Source organism: Pipistrellus kuhlii, unplaced genomic scaffold (assembly GCF_014108245.1).
Source record: "Pipistrellus kuhlii isolate mPipKuh1 unplaced genomic scaffold, mPipKuh1.p scaffold_m20_p_10, whole genome shotgun sequence".
Classification (NCBI taxonomy): Eukaryota; Metazoa; Chordata; class Mammalia; order Chiroptera; family Vespertilionidae; genus Pipistrellus; species Pipistrellus kuhlii.
Window position 1 is genome coordinate 16,598,053 of NW_023425405.1, and position 25,752 is coordinate 16,623,804.

Genomic DNA, 25,752 nt, shown 5'->3' on the forward strand with positions numbered 1-25,752 from the left:
GTGGCTTTAACTATTTAACTTTCTGCCAGGTAAATGGTAATGACCTTACTAGTAGGAGGCTCTTTGGTACCACTCTCAAATGTGAGGGATATCTGATGTTTCTGACTGGAGACCGGATAGTGCCACAGTTAGATTATATACAGGTGTCTGTGATTTCCCCTCTAGGGAAGCTTATAGGAATTGCTAGGGGTTACTCTTCTACCAGTGTCTGAAACAGTCTTATTTTTCTCTCTTTTCCTCCTTACATAGCTTCTTCATAGAGTTCTCGTAGCTGAAGTAAATGCTCTTCAGGGTATGGCAGCCATAGGACAGAGACCTCTGCTAATGGAGGTAAGTCTATCGAGTCTGTTCATTTTAAACTTTTAACTTCTTAAATTGCCAGTTAGAAGACAACCCAATAAATGGACTTCTAGTTCATTAATAAGTAAATTACTTAAAATTTTAACTTTAATGGAATCTTTCATTTTTTTACTTCATAAGTTTTATGAACTGAACTGAAGCTAATGTCTGGATGCCAGAGTAAGTAACATTTTTTCTGGTAGGCCAGTTAAGGATTTGCAGCTCGTTTATGTTGTATATTAGACTGCACTTGTTCCCTATCAATGAGGGAGGAGAAAGTCATTTGTTGTCACAAGTGGTGATTTGTGGGTAAGAGGTCCGATGGGAAAAGCCACATACATGGAAACAGCTGGCTAAGCAAAAGCAAGAAATAAGAAATAAAAGACATGACAAGGAAACATCCCATTGAACTTGAGTTCTAGATAACTCTAGCGCTCCAGATTTAGTTTAAGTAGATAATTGAAAGGAGAAAGAAGATGGGTTATAAAAAAGCTGATTTCCACCCCTACCACCTTTGCTCCCTGCCTTACACACAGCCACATACACACACATAGCCATATATATTGTTTTTCATAGCACTGGCCACCAATATAACATGGAAAGTTGTCTGCTGACTGACATACATGTAGAAAGTTTCCAAAATATTCTGTAAATGTTTTCAGGTTACCTGACTGTGAGAAAATTGGAGACTGTTGGTAAAAGATTGTATTTGCCATGTGTTAATCTTGTAATTCAATTTCTCTGGCTTTAGGAAATCAGCACCATACTTCAGTATGTGGTAGGAAGAAACAAGTTGTTGCAATGTCTTCATGCAAAACGGCATGTGTTGGAGTCATGGAGGCAGCTGGTCGAAATTATACTGACAGCTTGTCCCCAGGACCTCATTCAGACAGAGGACCGACAGTTGATCATTCGTGATATTTTACAAGATGTGCATGATAAGGTGAAATACTTCCTAAATTACTTCAGACTGCTGAACAAATGTTTATATATATACATACATACTAGAGGCCTGATGCACAAAATTTGGGCAAGAGTAGGCCTTCCCCGGGATGCTGTCACTGGCTTCCCTCTGGCACCCAGGACGTGGGCTTCCCTCGCAGCCCTGGCTTCGTCCAGAAGGTCATCCAGAAAGAATGTCCAGTCTAATTAGCATATTATGATTTTATTATTATAGTTTTCCAAACTCCTTTTTTTAAGTTTTAGATTAGGATTAGATAGAATTGCACAGTACCAATATTAAGACTTTCCTTGAAAATGGTATTAATTCTGTATAGTTGTCATTCTGAACCAGAGTTTGTATCAGAATTATCTAGGGAGTTTTTAAAACTCCACGTGGACAAATTTTACACCAGACCTACTGAATAGGACACTAGTAGTGAGGCCATTTATATAATTTGACATTAAAACCCCCCTAGGGAATTCTGAAGGGAATCCCTTCTGGTTAAAAACACGTTTCTCTCTGTTTATTAGCTTTTATTTTCTTGGAACACTGTAATGCTATTCTTATATTCTTTTTTTTAAAAAAATATATTTTATTGATTTTGTACAGAGAGGAAGGGAGAGAGATAGAGAGTTAGAAACATCGATGAGAGAGAGTCATCGACCAGCTGCCTCTTGCACACCCCCCACTGGGGATATGCCCGCAACCAAGGTACATGCCCTTGACCGGAATCGAACCTGGGTCCCTTCAGTCCCCAAGCCGACGCTCTATCCATTGAGCTAAACTGGTCCCGGCTATTCTTATATTCTTATAGTAATTGAAAAGCTAAGCATATCTATACTAATAAAAGCCTAGGTGGCCCTTGCACCCTCGCGTCATCACAAGGTAGCTGCCCACACATCGTCACAATATGGCCATCACAAGAATGCCGGCAGGGGAGGGCAGTTGTGGGTGATCAGGCTGACAGGGGAAGGCAGTTGGGGGCAAACAGGCCAGCTGGTGAGGGTAGTTGGGGCCATCGGGCTGGCAGGGGAGTGGTTGGGTGATCAGGCTGGAAGGCAGAAGTGGTTAGGGGTAATTAGGCAGGCAGGTGAGTGGTTAGGAGTCAGCAGTCCCTGATTTTGAGATTTAGGCCCGATCCCTAAATCAGCAGTCCGATATCCCTTAAGGGGTCCCAGATTGGAGAGGGTGTAGGCTGGGCTAAGGGATACCCATCCAGTGCATGAATTTCATGCACCAGGCCTCTAGTATAAAATATATTAATTACTGTAGCTGAAAGCAGGATCCTCACTCTGATTTGTCTTTTTACTTTAAGATACTGGATGATGAGGCAGCACAGGAGTTAATGCCAGTGGTAGCAGGTGCTGTGTTCACCCTGACCGCCCACCTAAGCCAAGCCGTGCGCACAGAGCAGAAGCAGCCATCAGCCTCGGGACTCGGAGAGGCCCATTATGCTTTTATGCTTGATAGCTCTTTCACCTCTCCTCCAGCACAGAACCCAGTGGTAGATTTCACTTCCGTTGGAGATTCTTCCCTTCACATCATTTTGAAGAAACTGTTAGACTTCATTTTGAAGACAGGTTTTTTCCATCGAAATTTTCTATAAATTATAGCTTTTGTATTTGTTTTAACTTGAGTTTGAAAAATGGCTTTTACTCTACTATGTCTCCCTAGGTGGTGGGTTCCAGCGAGTGAGGACACACCTGTATGGCTCTCTGCTTTATTACCTACAGATTGCGCAGAGACCCGATGAACCGGACACCTTAGAAACAGGTAGAATTAGATAGGTCTCTAATCTGTTCCGTTTTAGGACTTGTTAAATTTTTAAAAATCACTTTCCATCTTTTGTCTAAGCAAAGCTGTAATAAACAAATCTATGGGATCACTTAAAGGTGTACTCTAAAATAGAGAAGAATGGTTAGTTTTCTGAAATTATGAAGGTAGTCTGTGAAAACGAACCCTCGAACACGAGTCTAGCTTATGTTTTAACTCGCTGTCCTGCCCCTGGTTCACTGAACAATGTGCTGTGGTGCGTGCACCCTCATTCCTCTTTTGTAGTGCAGCCCAGTACACAGATAGGTGAGCCTTGTAAAATGGCTCTGTTTTTCCAAAGCACGGAAGTAGCATTATTTTACAATTTTCTTTGTTCATAGGTATTGAATTATTTCTAATTTTACTATAAAAAATGTTGTCTTAAGTAGTCTTTTATATGCTTATGTATTTTTCAAGAAAAATAATTCATGGTGGAATTTCATGACAAGAGTGTGCACATTTTTCTTTTAATAGATTCTCTTGAATAGCCCTCTACCATTTACATGCTCATCTGTAGCATACATGTCTTTTTTACCAATGTGAGGTTTTTCTTGGACAAAGTGCAAGAAGTAGAATTTCTTGTTTAGAAGATATGCATATTTAAATATTGATAAATGTTGCTTTCTAAAATGTAGTATTTTTAATTAATAGTTATAAGCTGATTCTTTGGTCTCTAGATATGAAAAATGTTTTTGACATTTCAATAGACCAGTCAGTTTAACCAGAGTTATTCTGCTATTTAGGAACTTATTGTAAGCACTTTTGGATAATGGACTCCTTGTACCCTATTAAGAATCTTTAGGATGGATGTGGAGAGAGTAGAGCGCCTGAAGAATGGCTGCTTTGTAATATACACATCCAACAGCAACTTGGGCTTCCTTCTCACAGGTGGCAAGATACCATGACCTTCCTGTGATATTACAGCCCTATATATATTTAAAAAAAAAAAAAAAAAAAAAGAATCTTTAGGAGTGTTTGTCATTTTGTACATTCTTTTTAAAGAAAAAATATATATTTTTTCATTGATTTTTTTTTTTTTTTTTTTTTTTTTTTTTTTTTTTTTTTTTTTTTAGAGAGAGAGGAAAGGAGAAAGAGAAAGAAAGAGAAAGACTTATGTGAAAACATCAGTCCCATCTGTTGCCTTCTGTAGGGGATCCAATCCTGACTAGGAATCTAACTAACCCACAACCTGGGTATGTGCCCTGACCAGAAATACAACCAGTGACCTTTCGGTGAATGGGACAACGTTCAACCAACTGAGGCACACCGGCCAGGGATCTGTACATAGATTCTTAAAAATCACACTGTGGCCCTGGCTGGTTGGGCTCAGTGGATAGAGCATGGGCCTGCAGACTGAAGGGTCCTGGGTTTGATTCTGGTCAAGAGCACATGCTTAGGTTGTAGGCTCAATCCCTAGTAGGGGCCATGCAGGAGGCAGCCAATGGATGATTCTCATCATTGATGTTTCTCTCTCTCTCTCCCCTCTCTTCCTCTCTGAAATCAATAAAAATAAATAAAACCCCACTCTGTGTATAAGACCCAGATTATCTCATATTATTCTTTATTGGTTATATATTTTTTATGTAATCTCTTTCTTAAAAGGTAATAATAGCTAAATGATGTATTTATAGAAATGCCCTACCCTCTTATTTTTTTTAACTTTTTTTTTTTTTACATTTTTTTATTAAATTATTATCTGTGTACATATTTTAACATTGCCCCCCCCCATACATACCCTCCCTCCCCAGAGTTTTGTGTCCATTGGTTGTACTTGTATGCATATATACAAGTCCTTTGATTGATCTCTTATCTCCCCCAGATCTCCCTCCCCTCCCCACTGTAATTTGACAGTCTGCTTGTTGCTTTACTGTCTCTATGTCTATCTTTTAGTTCATCAGTTTATAATGTTCTTTATTATCCATAAATGAGTGAGGTTATGTGGTGTTTCTCTTCCATTGACTGGCTTATTTCACTCAGCATGATGTTCTCCAATTCCATCCAGGTTGCTGCAAATTATGAGAATTCCTTCTTTTTTATGGCAGCATAGTATTCCATTGTGTAGATGTACCATAGTTTTTTGATCCAATCATCTGCTGACGGGCACCTAGGCTGTTTCCAAATTCTAGCTATTGTAGATTGTGCTGCTATGAACATAGGGGTGCATATATCCTTTCTGACTGGTGTTTCTAGTTTCTTGGGATATATTCCTAGGAGTGGGATTACTGGGTCAAATGGGAGTTCCATTTTCAGTTTTTTGAGGAAACTCCACACTGTTCTCCACAGTGGTTGCACCAGTCTGCATTCCCACCAGCAGTGCACGAGGGTTCCTTTTTCTCCACAACCTCGCCAACACTTGTCGTTTGTTGATTTGTTGATGTTGGCCAAGAAATGCCCTACCCTCTTAAATAATGTACAAAAATACTTCTAAGGTCATTAATAATAAAATAACAGTTTAGAGAAGCTTTTTAAACAGAGGAACTTTTTTTATAAGTGAGAGTTAGAAATGGGGATCCCACTCCCTTATGCCCCAACATAACTCCCCTATTTTCTTCTTTTAACATTGTATTTAGTTGAATTGGCAAAATTACCACTTAACCACTAGGTGGAGCTCTATATTATGATTTTGATAAATTATTATCAAGTTGTAGTATAGCAATATGACCTGAAAGAAAATTTTTTGTTTGTAATTTTCAAATGATCAATGTTTCGAATACTTTCATCACTTAATTAGTTTTTTTCTTAGCCATATTTACTGGTTATTTTGACTTATTTTAAGTGGTAAAGTACCTTTTCCCTCTAGGTAATAGTGTTTTTAAGTTTTAAATTAGAAATATTAAATTTAATAAGTTTTCATTGAGTATATACTTTTATGCCAGATACTGTACTACTTTCTGTTTTGTTTTAAAACGACTGAATTTTAATTTTATCTACTTATTTTCCATACCACTTTTACTGTGTTTTTAATGTACCACCATATTTTGGGCAGCCATTTACCTTGTTTTGTGTAAAAGGAATCTGACTTACTGAGATGAAATAACTTGCTTATCTGACAGATATGAGAAACAGAATTCAGTTTTAAGTTTTCTCCATTTGTTTAGTTCTTGAATGTTGTTTCTCTTGACCTTAACACCACACATCATCATATTTTTGTTTTGTAATGTTTTCTTATTGTAGTTTGACAGATAATATCTACCAGCATGTGCATGAAGTATAATGATTCATTGATCAAATTGGAATGTTTTAACTTTTTCTATTGTAACTCTTTTAGCCAAAAAAACCATGTGGGAAAGGTTGACGGCCCCTGAAGATGTGTTTAGTAAATTACAGAGAGAAAACATAGCCATCATTGAGAGCTACGGTGCTGCCCTCATGGAAGTGGTCTGTCGAGATGCCTGTGATGGTCACGAGATTGGAAGGGTATAGTAGCTCCTGTTTAGCATTATAATTGAACAAATATTTTTACTTATTACTTTTCTTATAAACTGATTCAACTTTTTAAATATGTTATATATTGAGAATTATTTTCTACAGTGTATTTTAGTGAATTTGCTTATTTTCTATAATTTGGAGTTTCTATTTTATTTAGTCATATGTTTTGTTTAATTCTGTTTAGAATCTCAATTAGTTCAGAATTTTCCCTCAGAGTAATCTTTTTGCCTATTTTGAGGTTGGTCTGACACTAGTAGAAATAACAGAGGTGGTGCAGACAACTTTCTGCTGGTGGAAAATTACGTAGCATATGAATCATGTTGAAAACCATGGGAGACCAGGTTTTTAAGAAATGCATACAATATAAACTGTAGTTAAAACCAGGATTTTAAGAAATGCGTACTATATAAACTATCGATATAGTAAATTCTCAGTTATATTTTAAAAAATGCTTGTGTTCTTATGCATAGGAAAAAGACTAGGTAGAGATAGACCAAAATGGATTAACTGTATTTATCAAACTATGTATTTTCTGTATACTTTTCTATAGTGAGTGTGTAAAATTTTACCATTAGGGGAAAAAAGCTATTTTAAAAAATCTTTGCTCTAATAAGTAATGTTTAGAATAGATTATGCTGAAATATATTAAATACATTATTTTAATGTATTAGGTTTTGTTTCAGGAAAAAACTTTACCCTGAAAATTTTTCTTTTATTTACCAATTGAGATTTTCAATACATAGCTTTGTTTCTCAAAAAAAAAAAAAAAAAAAAAAAAAGTTTTATTGCAAGCAATGGTTTTTCTTGTAAGAAAAATTCTGAATATTTCCAGAAGAAGGCCATTTCTGTCTTCAATTTGGTAGCCTCCTCCATGTCTCACACTTGAATTTACTTCCAGATGCTGGCGCTGGCTCTGCTTGATCGGATCGTCTCCGTGGACAAGCAGCAGCAGTGGCTGCTGTACCTGTCCAACAGCGGCTATTTGAAGGTGCTCGTGGACAGCTTGGTGGAAGATGACCATACTTTGCAGAGCTTACTCACGCCACAACCTCCACTTCTAAAAGCTCTTTATACTTATGAGTCCAAAATGGTAAGGCTTTATATTCATTTGAAGTTAGATTGCCGTTGGTTTCCTCTTGGGATGATAGATGTAGTAAAGAATGTTAATGTAGACTAGTATATTTGGAATATTTCTATCATGTAGTCCAGAATCATTCTCAGAAATTTTAAATTTGGGGATATGTGCTAGAAACGTATCTTCTAAGCATGCCAAAGTTGAGTTGAAATGTTCCTGAGCGGGGTAGTTGGATAATGGGACTGCTGCCTGCTCACGTTGCTGGTGGTGGTGAAAGATGTGACACTCAGTGCTCTGTGAGGCGGGCAGGCAGCCAAGTTATCCTTCCACAACAAGGTGCTGGCACAACAGTTGCCTCCTGAACGTGCACTCCAATGTAGATGTGCTGCTTCTGCTTTAGGCACAGGATTTCCATGCAGTCTTTAATTCATCATTTCCTTTATTCCAAATCAGTTTTCTCTGCTTCTGATTGCTTACAGTGTCACAGAAATAGAAGCACTAAAGTCTAGATTGTTTATTAATTTTTTCATTCCTCTACTCATTTATTCGTGTATTTATTAAATACACATATTATATACCAGGCGTGGCACTAGGTATGTGAGGATACAGCTGTGAGCCGAGCAAACAATCTTCCCTCCGTAAGCCGCGTGATGATAACAGAAAGCACTGTTTAGTTGGATACTTAATTCATGTAAAACATGCATGCAGCACTTCGGATTTGCTATGCCATTCAATCCTCAGAAAATCCTTTGACAAAGATGATGTAATGTGTCCTTTCATAGCCAGAATTCCTCTTCAGTGATGATTCAAGATCAGAAGTGTGCTATAAGGGTCTTCTTTTTATCTCAAGTACTTGATATTATTTCTGCAGTGATGATTTTCTTTGGTGACTTCTTAGGCATTTCTCACAAGAGTGGCTAAGATACAGCAGGGTGCTTTAGAGCTGCTGAGGTCGGGGGTGATTGTGAGGCTGGCACAATGCCAAGTCTATGACATGCGCCCAGAAATGGACTCACAGAGGTAAGTGTCCATATAGATTAAGTTCTCTGTGAAGGTTTAACAAGGGAAAAAAGAGATTCCAACATAATTTTGTCAATGGTTTATAATTCCATCTGAGCAGTACTCTTTTATCTTAATGATTTTTGGGGGGTGTTGGGTGGGTTATACATATTAGAAACCCACACTAATAAAAGAGAAAGATGCAAATTGACCGTACCTTTGCGATGCCCACCGGCCAATCAGGAGTGGGTATGCAAATTAACCCAACAAAGATGCCGGGTCACTTTGCATATGCAGGTGCCCAGTGGCCAGGGCAATGCAGGCGTTCCACACCACCCTAGCTGCTCTGGGCCTCTGGGCAGCATGGGAAGGTGGAAAGGCAGCTCTGGCTGGAGCAAAGGCGGTGCCGGCAGCCAGGGGAAGGAAGGCCCATTCTTGCATGAATCTTCATGCATTGGGCCTCTAGTGTACTAATAAATGGAAATTGCTAATAAGGATAAAAGTGGGTAGGGACCTAATACTTTCTATTTTATAGCAGTAATATAATAGGAAAGTGGAAGAGTATTTTGTTAGTAAATTTTTTACCCAACTTTGTTTTGTATAGTTGAAATACATGTTTTCAATGATAGTGGTCCTTGAAAGTATTATCATGAAATTATAGTTCATTGTGGATTTCCTATTTCTGAGATTGGAATAGCAGCTTATATTTTCCTCATTTTAACATTTTACCAACTGCTTGCTAATTTGAAAGCAAAAGGTCATGTTATTTTAAGCTTCAGATTTCTTAGCAAATTTCCCAGTTCAGTTTGAATACAGATTTTGTTTTTCCTTTTTTTGTCTACATGATTACAACATTGTTAGGCAAATAGCTTGCCCACCTAGTGGCAAATAACACTTTTTAATAATTTTCTTCAAAAGATCCATTGGCAAGCTGAGTATTTGAATTTTTCGGGACTAACAATAGAACTATTTTACCTCCAAAAAATTGGTTAATGCTGCTTTTTAAAATTTTAAACACGAGAATTACTATTTTCACCTTACACAAAAAGGATTGAGTTAATTACATTTCTCAGATCATGGCATTTGTCTGTGCAAAGCCTTTCTCTTATTTTATTTCCTTCCTTTTCTTTTTTCTTTTTTTTTTTTTTTATATAATATATTTTATTGAATTTTTACAGAGAGGAGGGGAGAGGGATAGAGAGCTAGAAATGTCAATGAGAGAGAATCATCGAGCAGCTGCATCCTGGACGCCCCCTACCGGAGTTGTGCCTGCAACCAATGTACATGCCCTTGACCGGAATCGAACCTCGGACCTTTCAGTCCGCAGGCCGACGCTCTATCCACTGAGCCAAATCGGTTTCGGCTATTTCCTTTATTTTCATGTTTTCTGTCTATTCCCTCCTCTTCAGAAGGCAACCATTTTCTTTAGTCTAAAACTTTAAATGTAAACATTTATAATAGGTAATAATTTTATAACTACAGTGATCTGAGATTTAATCTTTAAAAGTCAAATGACTTACAACCTCATTTTAACTAAAAATTTTTAAAAAATATAATAGACTACAAATGCAGATTAACTTTTGGCTTTGGGAACAGGAGAGGGAAATTTGGAGAAAGACTTGTTTTTATTTGTTTCTTACTCATAATCCCTATGGCCCAAGGGAACATTTTGAGTAGAATAAATATACTGAGGAAATTTCAAGCATTGCTTTTTCAAATTATGCAGATTTTCTTACTAAGGATTTTAAAAATAACTTCTGTGGTGGTTTGCCATGGAGATAGATGGTCAGGGATGTGTGAGTGTATCTTAACCCTTGCACTGTTGCTCTCTCCTTTTCGGTGGAAATGAATGAAGCATGTTTGGCATGAGGGAGCCCCCTGTGTTCATCCCAACTCCAGTGGACCGGTACCGGCAGATTCTCCTTCCAGCTCTCCGCCTGTGCCAGGTCATCCTCACATCGAGCATGGCCCAGCACTTGCAGGCAGCAGGGCAGGTAAGGGGAACCTTTGGCATACTAAGTTATCTCATGCCAAATCCTCGTGTGACAAATGCAGAAACCCTAGGATAGAAAGCATGAGTGAATTGACTGTAATCATCCTGTTTGTCACCCACCTGGGTATTGAAAACAGGGCTCTGTACTTTACTCTGAACCTCATTGGCCTGTTTTTATACTTTGTTTAAATAAAACACTACAGCTAATTAATAGAATAGTGAGATGGAAAGCAAGAGATCTAAATTTTTCTTTAGTAAAGGAAACTGTGATAGGAATAAGCTGGCTTCTAAAATATATCTAATTAAGCCAGGTATTTATTGAGAGGAGGCTATATTCCAGGTTAGGCCTTGCAGTAAATACAAAAGATAGGTGATACACCACATTTAGTTATGATATTTAGAGACTGAAGTAATATAAATAAGTGAATTTTCATCCTAGCTGGTTTGGCTCAGTGGATAGAGGGTCATCCTGAGAACGAAAGGGTCCCGGGTTCGATTCCTGTTAAAGGCACATCTCATCATTGATGTTTCTAGCTCTCCCTCTTTTTTTCTCCCTGAAATCAATAAAATATATTTTTAAAAAGTGAATTTTCAAACTCAATAAAAAATATTTTTTAGCACTCCAGAAATTAGTTTTATTTTCATTGTTTTTCAGTGAAACCTACAATATATATATTATTTCTTTAAACTAATAATGCAATATATAATTTAGCCTTTCACTGATTAATTAGGCTTGTCATTATGAAACTACAGTCTTATTGTATTGCTCTATTACTGTGATACCCTCAAGAACTAAGTCCTAGTAATTTTTGGTAATTTTATCTGCTTTTCCTGCATCAGTTCAGGCTTATCTCGTCAAGATAGAATGCTGCTGTTTCTAAGATGCCACCTTATTTTGTACTGAATTAGTCTAAGTGATATTCTACCTTTCATGCTGGGCTTTGAGTCAGTTCTTTAATACTCAAACACTTCCCTTGTCTTCTACAGTATTATGGTTAAGACTTTTTAGTAGAAGTTGGCCATAGTGGTATAAGACATCAGTTCTCTGATACCAGGCTTAATCACAACAACAGAATCTCTTAAGGAGCATCTTTAAAAAATACAGATTACCAAGCTCCACATCCAGTGATTATGGGCTAAGACAGGAATCCGAATTGAAAAATTGAAAGGGACACAGTTCCTGACTCACATGTTCGGCTTGTTTGGGCATCATCCCTGTGAAAGCATTTATGATCAAGTTGAGGACACCTTGTATGTGAAAATAAGGTTCTCCATGATGGTGCACTGTAAATCCCAGGTGGAAAGGCAGAGTTTGGAGGTAAGGGTTTTGAGCTCAGTCATTTTACCCCATCCAAAGGAGAACTAAACAAAAGCTTTTATGTGATTCTCCCATGTCACATTAGCAGACTTTCATAGAGCCACTTCGTAACTCATTTTCATACCCACTGATTTCAAACTCATGTTCTATTTCCATCTGGAAAAAAATAAAAGAAATAAAATAGAGTTCAAACAATAGTTTTCATACACTACTTCTAAGGTATATTCTTCTACAGTAGCCTCTAAATATATTAACTTTTTAAATTTATTGATTGATTTTTAGAGAGAGAGAGAGAGAGACATTAATTTGTTGTTCCACTTATTTATTCAATCATTGGTTGACTCCTTCTATATGCCCTGACTGGGGGGGATTGAACCCACAACCTTGGCATATTGGGAAGATGCTCTAACCAACTGAGCTACCCAGCCAGGGCTAAATTTTTAAACCTTGAAGTAATCCCTTAACTTTCTTAAGAATTTTAGGTAAGTGTTTGCTTCTTTAAGAAATAAGCTATGTAAGTGCAAAGGGCAATTGCTTGTTTAAGGTTCTTTATTACATTGAATTACTTGTTTCAATGTTACAAGAAAGATAAGTTGTACATTTATAATTTTCTATTCTTTCACTTATTTTATTTAAAAATATTTTTATTGATTTCAGACAGTAAGGGAGAGGGAGAGAGACATAGAAACATCAATGATGAGAAAGAATCATTGATTGCTGCCTCCTGCACGCCCCCTACTGGGGATCTGAGCCCGCAACCTGGTCATGTTCCCTTGACTGGAATCAAACTTGGGACTCTTCCTTCTTCAGGCCCACGTTCTATCCACTGAAGCAAACCATCTAGGGCTGTTCTTTCACTTCTGTGTCTTTGTTTCTCCTCCTTTTTCTCGGCGTAGGTGTTGCAGTTTCTCATTTCGCATTCTGATACCATACAAGCAATCCTGCGTTGCCAGGACGTTAGTGCTGGGTCTTTGCAGGAACTGGCTCTGCTCACAGGAATTATAAGTAAAGCAGCACTTCCAGGTGAGTTGAGTGTGCTGAGCAGACTTTTAATAATTCTTTTCAAACTTACATGTGCACTTAATAGCATGAGGTTTTAATTACTTTGAGGTACAGACAGTCCTCAGGTTAGTCAGACTTGACATACGTCGTTTCATGGTTAATGTCACCATCTCATTTATTTATTAAAAAAAAGTTCGGTCATTTTGACGTACATACATATTATTCTATAATATAATTAATTTGTTTTAAATGTTCCCATTAAATTATAAGTCCATTTATAACTTTGTATGCCCCATATTGCCTAGTCCAGTACTGTATATGTCACACCTCCTCAAATACTTATTGGCAGGTTAATTTTTCTGACTCACAGATATTCTGAAAAGGATTTTGAAGTTGAAAGTAAAACTTATGGTACACAGAGTAGTCAGGTGGCATTTAACAAAAGGGCTCTATAGAAACTGAGAATTGATGGTCTTTTTAAATAGAAGCAGCAGTTGATGGGCAGAGGTAAAAAAACAAAAAACAAAAAAAACAACCACAAAAAAATAAAAAAGGGGAAAGAATGGGAAATAGTAACATATGTTGCAGAGTACAGAAAGTTCGAGGACAAAGGGAAAAGTTCCATGGTAGTGTTGACATATTTGACAGAAACCAGGTTTTTGCCTTATTTTGGAATATAAGAGAGACCTGACACATTTCAAATACTGTAGTGAGGAAAAACGCTCTGTGGCAGGGAAGTTTTAAAGAAAGTGAATCTGGGAGCAGACTCCCAGAGGAGGAGGAGAGCAGGGCTGGCATCTAATGGAGTAATGAAGCTCAGGTGAGGCGTAACAAGCCAGCATGTGCCAGTATATCCTGTAGGTTTGTGTTGAGGTCATGGGCCAAAAAACCTACAAAGAGGACTGTCATTATAGGAGCAAAGGCTAAGATTCTGGTTTATAGGCTATGGAGCATAAGGTTGGAAATAAATGAATTAAAGAGGTTGTGAAAATGCATAGAAAGTTAGGGTGGCTAAGACAAGTTCAGGTGGGTTCTCCTCAGCATGTCCATGGTCATGGAAGAAAGAAAGAAACCAATGGGATAATGACTTGTGGGTTTGCTTGGAGTCCGTGTTATTGTAAGAAATTGATCAGCTTGATTTAGGAATTTTGAAAATGGTCCATACAGAGAAGTTCAATGGAAACTATTGCATATGTGCAAAACTAGTTTGACTAAAGGAAAAGAAAAAATAAAATGATACAATACCTAGAGAAATGCATTTTATTCTTAGTGTTTTATATTCTTAACTCTTTCATGAAAAAATAATTTACTGCTGACTTTAGAAATTTTTACCTTTTATAGCAATAGACAAAAAGTAGATTTTTCTCAATAACTTTGAAAAGTGCCTTTTAAAAATCACTAATTGATCTAGATTTAGATATCTAAATTTCTCCAAAATCCTCTTGGTAGAGTCTGTATCTATTTATGCAAATAAAGACTATAAAATACTAGAACTGCTCCTTTTAGCTTTTTAATGTTTTTATTTTATTGATTATAAAACTATATTTAAAGGCATTCCAAATTTTCTAGGTATATTAAGTGAACTGGATATTGATGTAAATGAAGGATCGCTGATGGAGCTACAGGGACATATTGGAAGATTCCAGGTAACTGATTCTTATTTCTTTAAAGAGCAGTTCTAAGACTTTTAGCAAAATACAACGTTCCCTTCACTCATCCTCCCCAATATGCTGTCTGGATTTGAGCAAACCCTTTCAACTATTTTAGTTGATCCTTGTTATCTCTAAATAATATGCTTATATTGCTACTATTTGATTATCCAATTTTAGACATCATTGACTTCCCACACTTCTGACACTCTACTCACCTAGCCAAACCAGTTAGGGCATGGCTGTGCTTGTTACAGATTGTCTTCTATTTGCCATTTCACTTTGTTTCTCATTGTTTATTGACTTGTGTTTTTTTAATGAGTATGTACCAAGGAATTATTTGGTGTGATACAGAGAATTCTTTGGCAAACACATAGATTCTAGTTGGGATTTACTCACTGCTAAAAACAAATTGGTATTTTTGTAATGAGTTGACTGCCAATCATAGACATTTGCAAAAAGGTGAATTTAATAGTGCTAGCTTTAGATACCTCCATTAGAATAAGAAATGAGACGTGTTTAAGAGTGATTCCACTCTCCCCTGAGTTTTTTTTTTTTTTTTTTATAGCCCTCAAGAAAGAGAGGTTGCTAATTTAAAATATTTAACTAGATATTAACAAAATATTTTTCCTTTTTTAGCGCCAGTGCTTGGGACTATTAAGTCGCTTTGGTGGCTCTGACAGACTCCGTCAGTTTAAATTTCAAGATGATAATGTGGAAGGAGACAGAGTGAACAAGAAAGATGAGATTGAACTCGCTATGCAACAGGTAAGGGGAGTGAGAACTGTGTACCTACTCGTTAAGGTTTTTATGTTTTAGAAATATTTGATAAAAGTAACATTTGGGTAATTTTATATACTAATTTATAACTTTCTTGTCAGTTTAGAATTTGATCATAACTTTGTTCTTCCTATCTGGATTTTAATGATACTAGGACATTTGGGAGCTAATATTTTTGTTACTGTTCTTTGTTGTAGATTTGTGCCAACGTCATGGAATATTGCCAGTCACTCATGATGCAGAGTTCCCCGACCTTTCAGCACGCTGTGTGCCTATTCACCCCAAGCCTGTCAGAAACCATGAATAGAGATGGACCCCGGCAAGGTGAACCTTGTTCTTTCTCTCTGTATATGAGGAATTAAGTTGTTATGATTATGACAAGTTCTAGTTGGCTCTAGTAAGATGTGATTGTTTTTCTTTTTGTAACAATGGGAAAATTTTAAACCAACTTCTTTTTAAAAAAATATATATTTTATTGATATTTTACGGAGAGGAAGGGAGAGAGATAGAGAGCTAGAAACGTCAATGAGAGAGAAACATCAACCAGCTGCCTCTTGCACACCCTCTACTGGGGATGTGCCCGCAACCACGGTACATGCCCTTGACCAGAATCGAACCTGGAACCTTTCAGTCCGCAGACCGACGCTCTACCACTGAGCCAAACCAGCTTCGGCTAAACCAACTTTTTAAGGAGTGGTGAGGAGGTACTATTGTCAGACCTGCAGATAGACTGGGAAGCTTGAGAGAATAGAGAAATTCTAGATTTTCTGAGGATAAATCTAGAAGAGTCTTGTGGCCAAAGTATAGTTCTCCATAGTACTTGAGACCCCAAAGGAAGGACCTAGGTTTGGAGAATAAGCTAGCTGGGTGAAAATACCAAAATATAATGCCCCATTCTCTCCAAACATATAGTAGACTATTTTGATAGCATGTAATTGGTCCCTGAGACTGTTCATTTAAAAATGTTTTTTTTTTCTCTCTTTGTTCATTTCCTTAAATATTTTCTGTTGCTCTATCTTCAAGTTCATTTATTCTTTCCTGAGTCAGCTCCATTTGGCTGTTAAGTATATCCAGTGAATTTTTTATTTCAGAAATGGTATTTTTCAGTTCTAGAATTTCCATTCGGCTTTGTTATATCATTTATGTTTTTTCTACTGAGATATCCTGTGGTTTTTATTGACTGTGGCATATTTTGTTTTCTCTTGGTTAAGATAGTCAGAATAGCTACTCTAAAACCCTCATTCACTAATTTCCAACATCTGGTAATCTGAGATTAGATTTGATTGGTTTTCTTGTCTTTTGAGAATGTCTTCCACTTTCTTAGTTGTTTGCATGTGGGTTAATTTTAAATTGTATATTACATTCCCTACCAGTTCCTGTTTCTGTTCACTCTGGTACCGTCAGGTAGTTGTTTTTGTATTGTGTCTAGGTTTTTTACCTGTTGTCTGGTATGATTTTAGTTTGTCATACTTGGAAGCAGAAGTTCTTAATATCTAACAAGTTACCTTTACTTAAAAGATACTTTTCAGTGATTCATTTGGAGAGTAGTCTTACTTAGGTAAGAATATGTCTTAATGAAATTGAAGACATAGCTATTAATGGGTATTAAACCATTTAGATTGGAGATATAAAACAATGGCTTTGACATAATTAAGCAAATTAATTCTACATAGTTCTAGCTTTGTCCTGTATTCAAAAAGTTTGCTTCCAGGAAGATCACTAGAATAAAAAGGAGTCCCACTTTAGGGAGATACTGATCCTCATATGTGCTCTCTGGGTGGTTCAGCAGAGGTAAAAGATCATCTTCACCTTGGAATGATTGGCAGTCCTCCCCTAAACCCCTCATTCAGAACAGTGGTTTGCATATCACCCAGCAGTGACATTTAACCTCATCCATCCTCTCTCTATCTGGCAATTGGTGATTGTATCTTGATAAAGACCTGACTGTATCAAGAGGGCAATCCTTCTCTTCCCCCCTCAAATCTTAAATTTTTAAAAAAACACAAGATTTTCAAAGCAAATCCTAATTTTGTCATTTATTCTTCAAAAAACATTAATCATATGCTAATAATGTATTAGTAGTAATTATTAAAACTTCATTTTACTCTTGCACAAATAATTATCATTCTTTAATCTTTAATACTTGAAGATGAACTTTATGAAGCCTTATAAATTGATCTTTATTTTCCCTTAGGCTTTTTAAAGAGTTAACAAGCATATTTTCCTCTGCCAGTTCTAGAAATGGGAGTGGGCAGGTATGTTGTAGGTTTGAGAACACTGAGTTATAGAGAGTCACTTGAACTACAGACAAGTGACGAACTGCCTAGATTTGTGTCCCAGTTCTATAAGTGACTGTTGGTATGACTTCAGAAAATTCACTTACTCTCTTCCTGCTTCAGTTTCTTTATTTGTAAAATAGCAATGATAACAAGCTCTGCTCCAGTGAATGACTGTAAGGATTAAATGTGTTACTACTAATATATGTAAAGTGTTAGAGAACAGTGCCTGGCCCTTAGCAATACCTAAATATTGGCTATCATTATTTTCATTATTGTTGTTGTTATCATTTAGGTATTTACTATTACTTATTTCCTATAGTTCCTCTATTGCCAGACCTCATGATCTTGCCTGTGGAATCTGTTTCTATAGTCATATTTCTTAGGAGCCATTTCATCTGAGGTCTGTGTCTGATAGCCTGTGAACACTGGTCTTTTCTAGACTTGAGCATGTCGGTGTGAGAGCTCCTAAAATGCTATGGAGTAATCTTCGCATTAGACTATCCTCTTTAGATGTCTTTCTACCAGGGGAGATACCACACAACTGTTAACTGAGGACCAGGGTACTTAAGTTCACCAGGAGGAGGCTCTGTGTAGATGTGATGACCTGTATCATCTTCACTAAAAACTGGAATGGAAACCTGAAATCAGATGTGTCTGGGATATCCTGGTTGGTGTCAGCACCCACTGATAAGGGGCTGTTTTCTCTCTTCCCCTCCACACGAAGACTCATGAGATCTGACTCTGGAGCAAAGTTAAGGGAGGCAGTAGTGAAGGAAGCAAACGCCAATCTCTCCTTCACTATTCATGGCAGTTAGGGCCATTCAACAAAGATATCTCCAAATTGAACTTGAAGTTGCTAAAGTGTTTCTGAAGAAATCCCTCAGTCATAGAGAACAGTGTTCTGTTTGCCCGCACAGGCTGTCTGTAGAATAGCAGTGGTATTTTCTCTAGCTGTTCCCTCTGCAGGCAACTTTTCTGACATCTCGCCATTCCTTGTACCTTCATCAAAAGGTAGTCAGGTCAAAGGCAGATCGTTTTGTTTTGCTACCCAAATGGAATTACTGTGGTAAAAGACTCATTAAAGTTAAAATCCAATGCTATCCTATATAATAAAATCCTAATATGCAAATTGACTGAACAACAGAACGATTGGTTGCTATGACGTGCACTGACCACCAGGGAGCTGCCCCCTGGTGGTCATTGTGCTCCCACAGGGGGGGTACTGCTCAACCAGAAGCTGGCCTCATGGCTGGTGAGCACAGTGGCGGTGGCAGGAGTCTCTCCCGCCTCTGAGGCAGCGCTAAGGACCCCTCAGGACATGTCTGAAGCCCACTCCCCGCTGGCAGGCAGACATCTCCTGAGAGTCCCGGACTGTGAGAGGATGCAGGCTGGGCTGAGGGACCCCTCCCACCTTCCAGTGCATGAATGTCGTGCACCAGGCCTCTAGATTTTGAAAGTTTTAGTTGGTGTTTTCCTTCTTTCTTTGGAAGAATGACTTTGAGCTGGGAATTCAGCAACCAGAAAGATGCAGACTGGAAATGAACCCATGTAACTAGAGCAGTAGGGTGAGGCAGGAATTACTCACCTGGGGTCAGGAGACTCCCAACTTGTGTATATGGTCTGGGGATTGGGAGTTGGGGTGGGGAAATGGGTGTAAAGATTTATAACTAACATAAAGTTCTGAAAGACATCTTTAGTCAGTATAGGGTAAGCTTTATCTGTGTCCATTAGTCACATTTCCTTATTCTCTTAAGGTCTTCAGCCTTGTTCACCCCTGATTATGGACTCAGAGTAGCTCCTAACCACTCCTTTGAACTGTCAATGGTATTTAAAAGTAGTCTTGGTTGGTTTTAATAATAGTTTACATGCCCTTAAATTCCTGTGCATCCCTTGTTTTAAAACAGGTCATTTGAAATTCATATAAAATGCTTACATGAAACATTGTTTTTTATTCTCAACTCTGTTAGATACCCAAGCTCCAGTAGTTCCATATTGGCGCCTGCCTGGCTTGGGCATTATTGTCTACCTACTGAAACAGAGCGCTAATGATTTCTTCAGCTACTATGACAGTCATCGGAGGAGTGTCAACAAGCTACAAAATGTAGAGCAACTTCCACCAGATGAGATAAAAGAGGTATGAATCTTATAATGGGCTGTGAAGCCACTGACTTCACTAATAAGGACCAGGGTACTGATGTCAGACTTGTGAGTAAAGATGATGTATGCAGTGAGACAAAAGGAATTGAAATTCTTCCTCTGTGTGACTTGAAGAAGAGTCCCTCACCTTAGCACCTGTTCAAGAAAACCACCTGCCTCCAGCAGAATGGCAGCTGGCCTTTGTATGAGATAATTTATACTCTAAAGTCTGCTGAGAAACAGGCTTCTGCCACAGGTGCTGATTCAGTAGGTGTGATTTCCTTAGGTAAGATGTCTCTACCTTCAGTATCTTCAGTACCTCCTTAGTAAAATTTTCAGACAAGGAGATGGAGCACCAGAAGTGACTGCCTGCTCTCAGTTTCCCAGAATCATTCCCTGGCGTTTATTGCAGCTAAAGATGCTGAGTTGCCAGGCTTGCTCCCTAAGGAGCCTGCCATCTTTCCCATTTGGACAGGCATCTCTTGGCATCGCTGCAGCTTCCTCTGTCCTGTGGCAGCCTGGACCATTTTGTCACTCATGGTTTCACTAGCTTTCCTAAAAAAACTCATGTCACTCTTCCGAGTAGTCAATGCCTACTCCCTCCTGCCACTCTTCTGGTAATCATAGGGAACATTTTTTGATTGTTTATAATGTGCCAGGCCCTGAGCTACAAGTTCTATGAATATATGAGGCAGATCTTGTTCTTCTCATTTCTCTGATGAGGAAACTGAGGCACTGGAAGGTTGAATACCCAAAGCCATAGCTAGCAAGTCCACTGAGTCAGGATTTACTGACTGGGTTCAGGTAGTCCTTAAAGTTGTGAGGCTTACATCAGGCAGCCCTTCCCCCTCATGCCAGCTTGTGGGCGATGCTAGTACTGACAACAGGAACTGTAGCATCATAATAAAGTACGTGACCTTCCATCCCCACTTCAGTACACCCTATGCCAGAGACAGTGTCTGAATTTTAATTGAACCATGTATTCATAGGTCTGCCAAACAGAGTGTGACTGCAGAGGTTCCAGTTAGTGGTCATGTTTCTTATGCTCTGGAAGTCTACTTCACATTTTCTTCAGAAGATATGTGACAGCTGTTACAGAAATGCTGCATGGCATTGTTACACCTGCTGCTGGGAAAACCTGCTGTTCTCTTCTGTCTTAATTTGACAGGAAATTCAGGGTTGATTAGAAATGTCTGTTTCAGGGACAGGAGTTTTTCAAAAAGCAACAGATGAATATTCATTTGTAAGTCGACTGCTTCATTTTTTTGTTATTAGCTTCCTGACTAGAAAGTGATGCTTGCCTGCCAGGATGTTGAGATTTATTTGAATGTTTTTCACAGTGCTTATCACAAGTAACCCTCTTACTGTACATTTTCATTAATTTTTGTGACAGTTTGTGTCATTCGTACTACTGCATTTGTTTCTTTTTCTTAGTTGTGTCAGTCTGTGATGCCTGCTGGTGTTGATAAAATCTCCACTGCCCAGAAATATGTTCTAGCAAGACGGCGTTTAGTGAAGCTGATCAACAATCAAGCTAAACTGCTTTCCCTTTGTTCTTGTATCCTTAACAAAATCACAGTGGGACTTGACCTTTAAGAGAACCTACAAATGTAGGAACTGTTTCTTTATTCTCATGTGATTTGGGCATGAAAACCATATGGAAAGGGTCATAATTATTGTTTGTATTTTCCCCAGTGAATTTCTGATATATTTCAAAATAGAGTTATTTTTCCTTTAGAGTAGCTAGTAACCCTGATAATGTACAGAACCTTTCTGTCTGTCTGGACAGGATACAAGGACACGGGAGACTGCTGGCCCAGTGCCCTACGGTCCCCACCTCCTCCTCAGCACATCTTGCTGCTTCTGGGGAGACAGCTTCCGTGGAGTCTTACCCCTGGTATTTACTAGGCTGTGGGTACATCACTAGGTGGTGCAGTCCTTTTTTCTCCTCCTCAGAAACTGGTTGGAAAAGCACTTGTTGAGATTGTTTTCCTTTACCTGAGCTCTCCTCTGTAGTTATCATAGAGACCTGCCTATTTATTCTTTGGCGCCACCTGGAGTACTACTTGTTACATTGCACACCCACGGATTCTCAGGATTCTTTGTTTGCCTCCAGAACATTGTTAAAAAGCAGAAGGCTACAAGGTAAACTTTATTCTGCAAATTAATGAACCATAAATGCCTTTGGATTTCAGTGCCTTGAAAAACTAGTCACACTTTAATTTATTTCTGTGTCTAGGTTACTAAGAGTTGATGGATAATCGAGAGCTACTTAGGTTTTAGGCATAGCTTTACTTTTGTATTTTACTTCTAGCCGTGGGAAATTGTGCAGAGCATAAAAGCATCTTAGCGGCTGCTCCTCAACTTCTTTCCGTTGAGAGGTGAGCCAGCTCCAGCATCTCCTGCTCACAGTAGCTGTCCTAAGAAAGGGAGTGGGTCAGCGAGGCCAGGGTTCTCGTTGCTGGAGTGAGCCTCTGTCATTGATGAGATGTATTGGGTCCCTTGGGGAAAACAGAAGACAAGCTTTCGAGCCCTGGCCTAGACCGATGAAATGCTTCCCGGGGGCTTCCATGTACTGAAAATTGAAATAAGGTTCTCAGTGTTGACCCATGTTTTCCATGGCACTGTGGTCCATTGTTTCCAGGTTCTTCCACAGTGCTGTAGGCATAAATGGCAGAGATGGTTTGAGTATGTCTTTTGTCTCCAGATTCCTTTGCTTCAGAAGCCAATCTGGATTTTAGAAGTGGACTGACAGTAGTGAGCCAACATGACATAGACCAGGTAAGGTTGAGTGCTCTGTGCTCTTTTTTAATTTCTGAAAGGAAAAAGAAGTCTAGTATGTTAGTAAGATTGTAATTTTCAGGATATATACAAAGGCCAGATTTGAATTCTGGCATGGCCACCTGACAGCTGTTGACTTGGAACAACTTAATTAACTTCTGAGCCTCCATTTTTTCATAGAAAAATGGGAAAGATAGTGCAACATCAGAGAATTTTTTCAGAATTAACTGAAGTTTCATATGTGAGACTCCTAGGATAGTGCCTGAAACCTAGTAAGAGTTTAGTAATTGGTAGGCATTAAGATCTGGAAATTCCCCAATTTTTTTTTTATTAACTTCGTAGAATTTATAGGCACAAATTGACAATACTACTTAATTTTTTAGAAAATTTAATGGAGAGATTGTGAGTAACCATTAAACACTTAACTCCAGTAGACTATGATATTACACAGTCATGTGTCGTTTAACGGCAGGGATACATTTTCAGAAGTGTGCCAATAGCAGTTTTGTGGTTGTACAAACACGATAGCGTGCACTCCCACAAACCTAGATGGTATAGCCAGCCTACTGTGTACCGAGGCTATATGGCAGAGCCTGTTGCTACTGGGCTACCAACCTGTACAGACAGCATGTTACTGCATAGAATACTGAAGGCAGTTTTAACCCGAAGGTATTTGTGTATCTAAACATATCAAATATAGTAAAGCAACAGTAAAAATATGCTATAAAGGATAAGAAATGGTACACCTGCATAGAGCACTTACCGTGAATGGAGCTGCCGGATGGGAAGTGGGTCTGGGTGGGTTAGTGAGTGAGAGGTGAGAGAATGTGAAGGCCTAGGGCATTTCTGTACATTCCTGCAGACTGCAGACTGCACACTTAGACTACACTAAGCTATACGTCTTTCTTCAATAAGTTAACCATACCTTATTGTGACATTTTTACTTCAAAATTTTTAAAAAACTTTTTTACTCCTTTGTAATAACACTCAGCTCAAAACACAAACCCATTGTAAAGCTGTATAAAAATATTTTTATGTCCTTATTCTATAAGCTTTAAGCATTTTTCTGTTTATTTACTTTTAAACTTTTTTTGTTAAAGACGAAGACACAAGCACACACATTAGCCTAGGCCCATACAGGTCAGGATCACAACTATCACTGTCCCCCACCTCCGCATCTAGTCCCACTGGGAGGTCTTACAGGGCAGTAACACTCCTGGAGCTGTCATCTCCTGTGACAACAGTGTCTTCTGCAATCCCTCCTGAGGGACCTGCTTCAGGCTCTTCTCGAGGAGGTCATTCTCATCAGAAATTCATCCCTGGTGGTTTCTGGTTTGTTTCTTTTTTCATCATAGATTTGATTGTAAGCAGATATGTACTATGAACATTCCTTTCTCTATTAATGATGGCAATGAAGATAACAGGTGATAGAAATTTTTCAGCTTCATTACAATCTTACAGGACCACTGTCAGACATGCAGTCCGACGTTGACTGAAAGGCATGACGTGGCACATGACTGTAAAGGGTATTATGTACTTAGTAACCCATTGGTCAGTAGTGTTGAAATTGAATGAAGAACATTTCTAAAACAAAGACTTAGGAACAAAGCAGTTATCAGATGTGTAATATTAAGGAAAACGAATATTATTAGATATTAAACAAATAAAAACTAGATCTCCTAGGCAGCTAAAATTAGTGTCCTTGGCCATGATTTGATAAAACCTATGCTCTTCTCTTAAACCCTTTTGGTCACTGCCCTTCTTAAGCTAAAGGTTGGGCCTTATCCAGGAAAAGGGGCAGAGGCACAGCATTTTTCAGAACCATGCTTAGTCGGACATTATAGATACCATGCTGTCAGCCCTGACTGCATTTGCCTCTTAGTGACTTCAAAACCGTAATTTATTTTGTAGTGTGGTTTGTATAGGGAAACTAATGTTAGTGAGGCCATGTGCAGAATTAGCTAAAGAATAGATGTTCCAGAAGATGTCTAGTAATTCTATGTTGACTTCATGATGCTCATTAGACTGGTCTGTTACAAAGTTAGAAGACATGCAGGATTAATAAATAGCCTCACTCTGTGCTTTAATTTTAATGTAAAACAGAAGGCAGGTAGATTCATTTAATTTTGTATTTGATTTTAGCTTTTCAGTCTAATAGCAAAATGATCCATCTGGAACTACATAGGCATTCTAAAACACATCTGAAATCTAAAGTGTATACCAGATTCCCTTCCCCCACTTATAAAGCATGAACTTTTTTTTCTTAATAAATTGTATAATGAAGGAAAAATAAAAGTTATTTTCAATGTATCCTTTGTTTTTTCCTCCCAAGGCATCCGCTCAGTAACTTCTTGTTTGGCCCTCCAGGAAATGTTTTTGTGCCTATGTCTACATGTCAACAGCAGCATCAACAGTTGTTATTTAAAGGAGATTTAAAATTTTACACATTCTTATAAGAAAGGGGGGAAGTATGAATAAATTCTAGGGTCTAAAAATTTGGTACATGAGAAAGGACAACATAAAAGATTCAAAGGTATTTTAAATTGGAAGACAGAATAAAAGAAATGTTTGAGAATGCAGCTTTATAATGAAATGTCCTCTGTTACCTCTAGCTTCAGGCTGACGCCATCAATGCTTTTGGAGAATCACTACAAAAGAAACTTCTGGACATTGAAGGATTATACTCAAAAGTTCGATCACGCTATAGTTTCATACAAGCTCTTGTCAGACGTGTCCGAGGCCTATTGAGGATATCACGGAACTGAGAGCCTGTTCTTATTACACTCTTCTAGGGAAGAGATGAACTGGGGAAAACTCTCTCCTTTTTATAGATTAATTTGTCTCTAAATTATGACCAAAAATATTTTGCTATTTCTTTATATATGCACATTTTTTCCTGTAAACCTCTTTTCCTGGTTTCATCCTTACTAGTAAAAAAATAAACACTTTTTAAAAAAAACAACAAATGTGTGGTTAATCTTTTGCAGTTTTACTTAGAAAATGATCAACATTATTGGGAAAGTATAAACTTTGCACAGTGGTGGTTTTTCCCTAGGGATAGAATTCTGAATGCTAAATTAAAGACATAGTCTGGAAATTCTCATTTCTTTCTCTCTTTATACCTACATTACACTTCCATGATATTCAGGATTGCTCCATGGGGCAGAGTGGATAATGAGCTATAGCCATGCTCCTTAGTAGAATAGTGTACTGAGGA

At 38.1% G+C, this 25,752-nt stretch overlaps 1 protein-coding gene and 1 non-coding gene across 3 annotated transcripts in view; both read left to right on the forward strand.

Moving 5' to 3' along the window:
• Positions 1 to 25,494, forward strand: part of NUP205 (nucleoporin 205) — a 68,969-nt gene extending 43,475 nt beyond the window's left edge. The window contains exons 27-43 of one of the 2 annotated variants that reach the window (XM_036427854.1): positions 250 to 330; positions 1,091 to 1,282; positions 2,598 to 2,862; positions 2,957 to 3,055; positions 6,363 to 6,511; positions 7,422 to 7,613; positions 8,497 to 8,618; positions 10,453 to 10,591; positions 12,805 to 12,931; positions 14,480 to 14,556; positions 15,199 to 15,327; positions 15,537 to 15,663; positions 19,586 to 19,752; positions 21,189 to 21,312; positions 21,771 to 21,899; positions 22,462 to 22,535; positions 25,148 to 25,494. In XM_036427854.1, coding sequence (XP_036283747.1) covers positions 250 to 330; positions 1,091 to 1,282; positions 2,598 to 2,862; positions 2,957 to 3,055; positions 6,363 to 6,511; positions 7,422 to 7,613; positions 8,497 to 8,618; positions 10,453 to 10,591; positions 12,805 to 12,931; positions 14,480 to 14,556; positions 15,199 to 15,327; positions 15,537 to 15,663; positions 19,586 to 19,752; positions 21,189 to 21,312; positions 21,771 to 21,899; positions 22,462 to 22,535; positions 25,148 to 25,300 — 2,346 coding nt within the window. In that variant the 3' untranslated portion in view covers positions 25,301 to 25,494. Of the gene's footprint in view, positions 1 to 249; positions 331 to 1,090; positions 1,283 to 2,597; positions 2,863 to 2,956; positions 3,056 to 6,362; positions 6,512 to 7,421; positions 7,614 to 8,496; positions 8,619 to 10,452; positions 10,592 to 12,804; positions 12,932 to 14,479; positions 14,557 to 15,198; positions 15,328 to 15,536; positions 15,664 to 19,585; positions 19,753 to 21,188; positions 21,313 to 21,770; positions 21,900 to 22,461; positions 22,536 to 25,147 lie in introns of those variants that run through there. The other variant, XR_004986269.1, reaches the window with a different exon arrangement.
• On the forward strand, positions 3,899 to 4,028 carry LOC118714633. The gene has a single exon (XR_004986637.1). It is a non-coding gene; the product is annotated as a small nucleolar RNA SNORA11 (small nucleolar RNA).
• Positions 25,495 to 25,752: the final 258 nt, after the last annotated feature.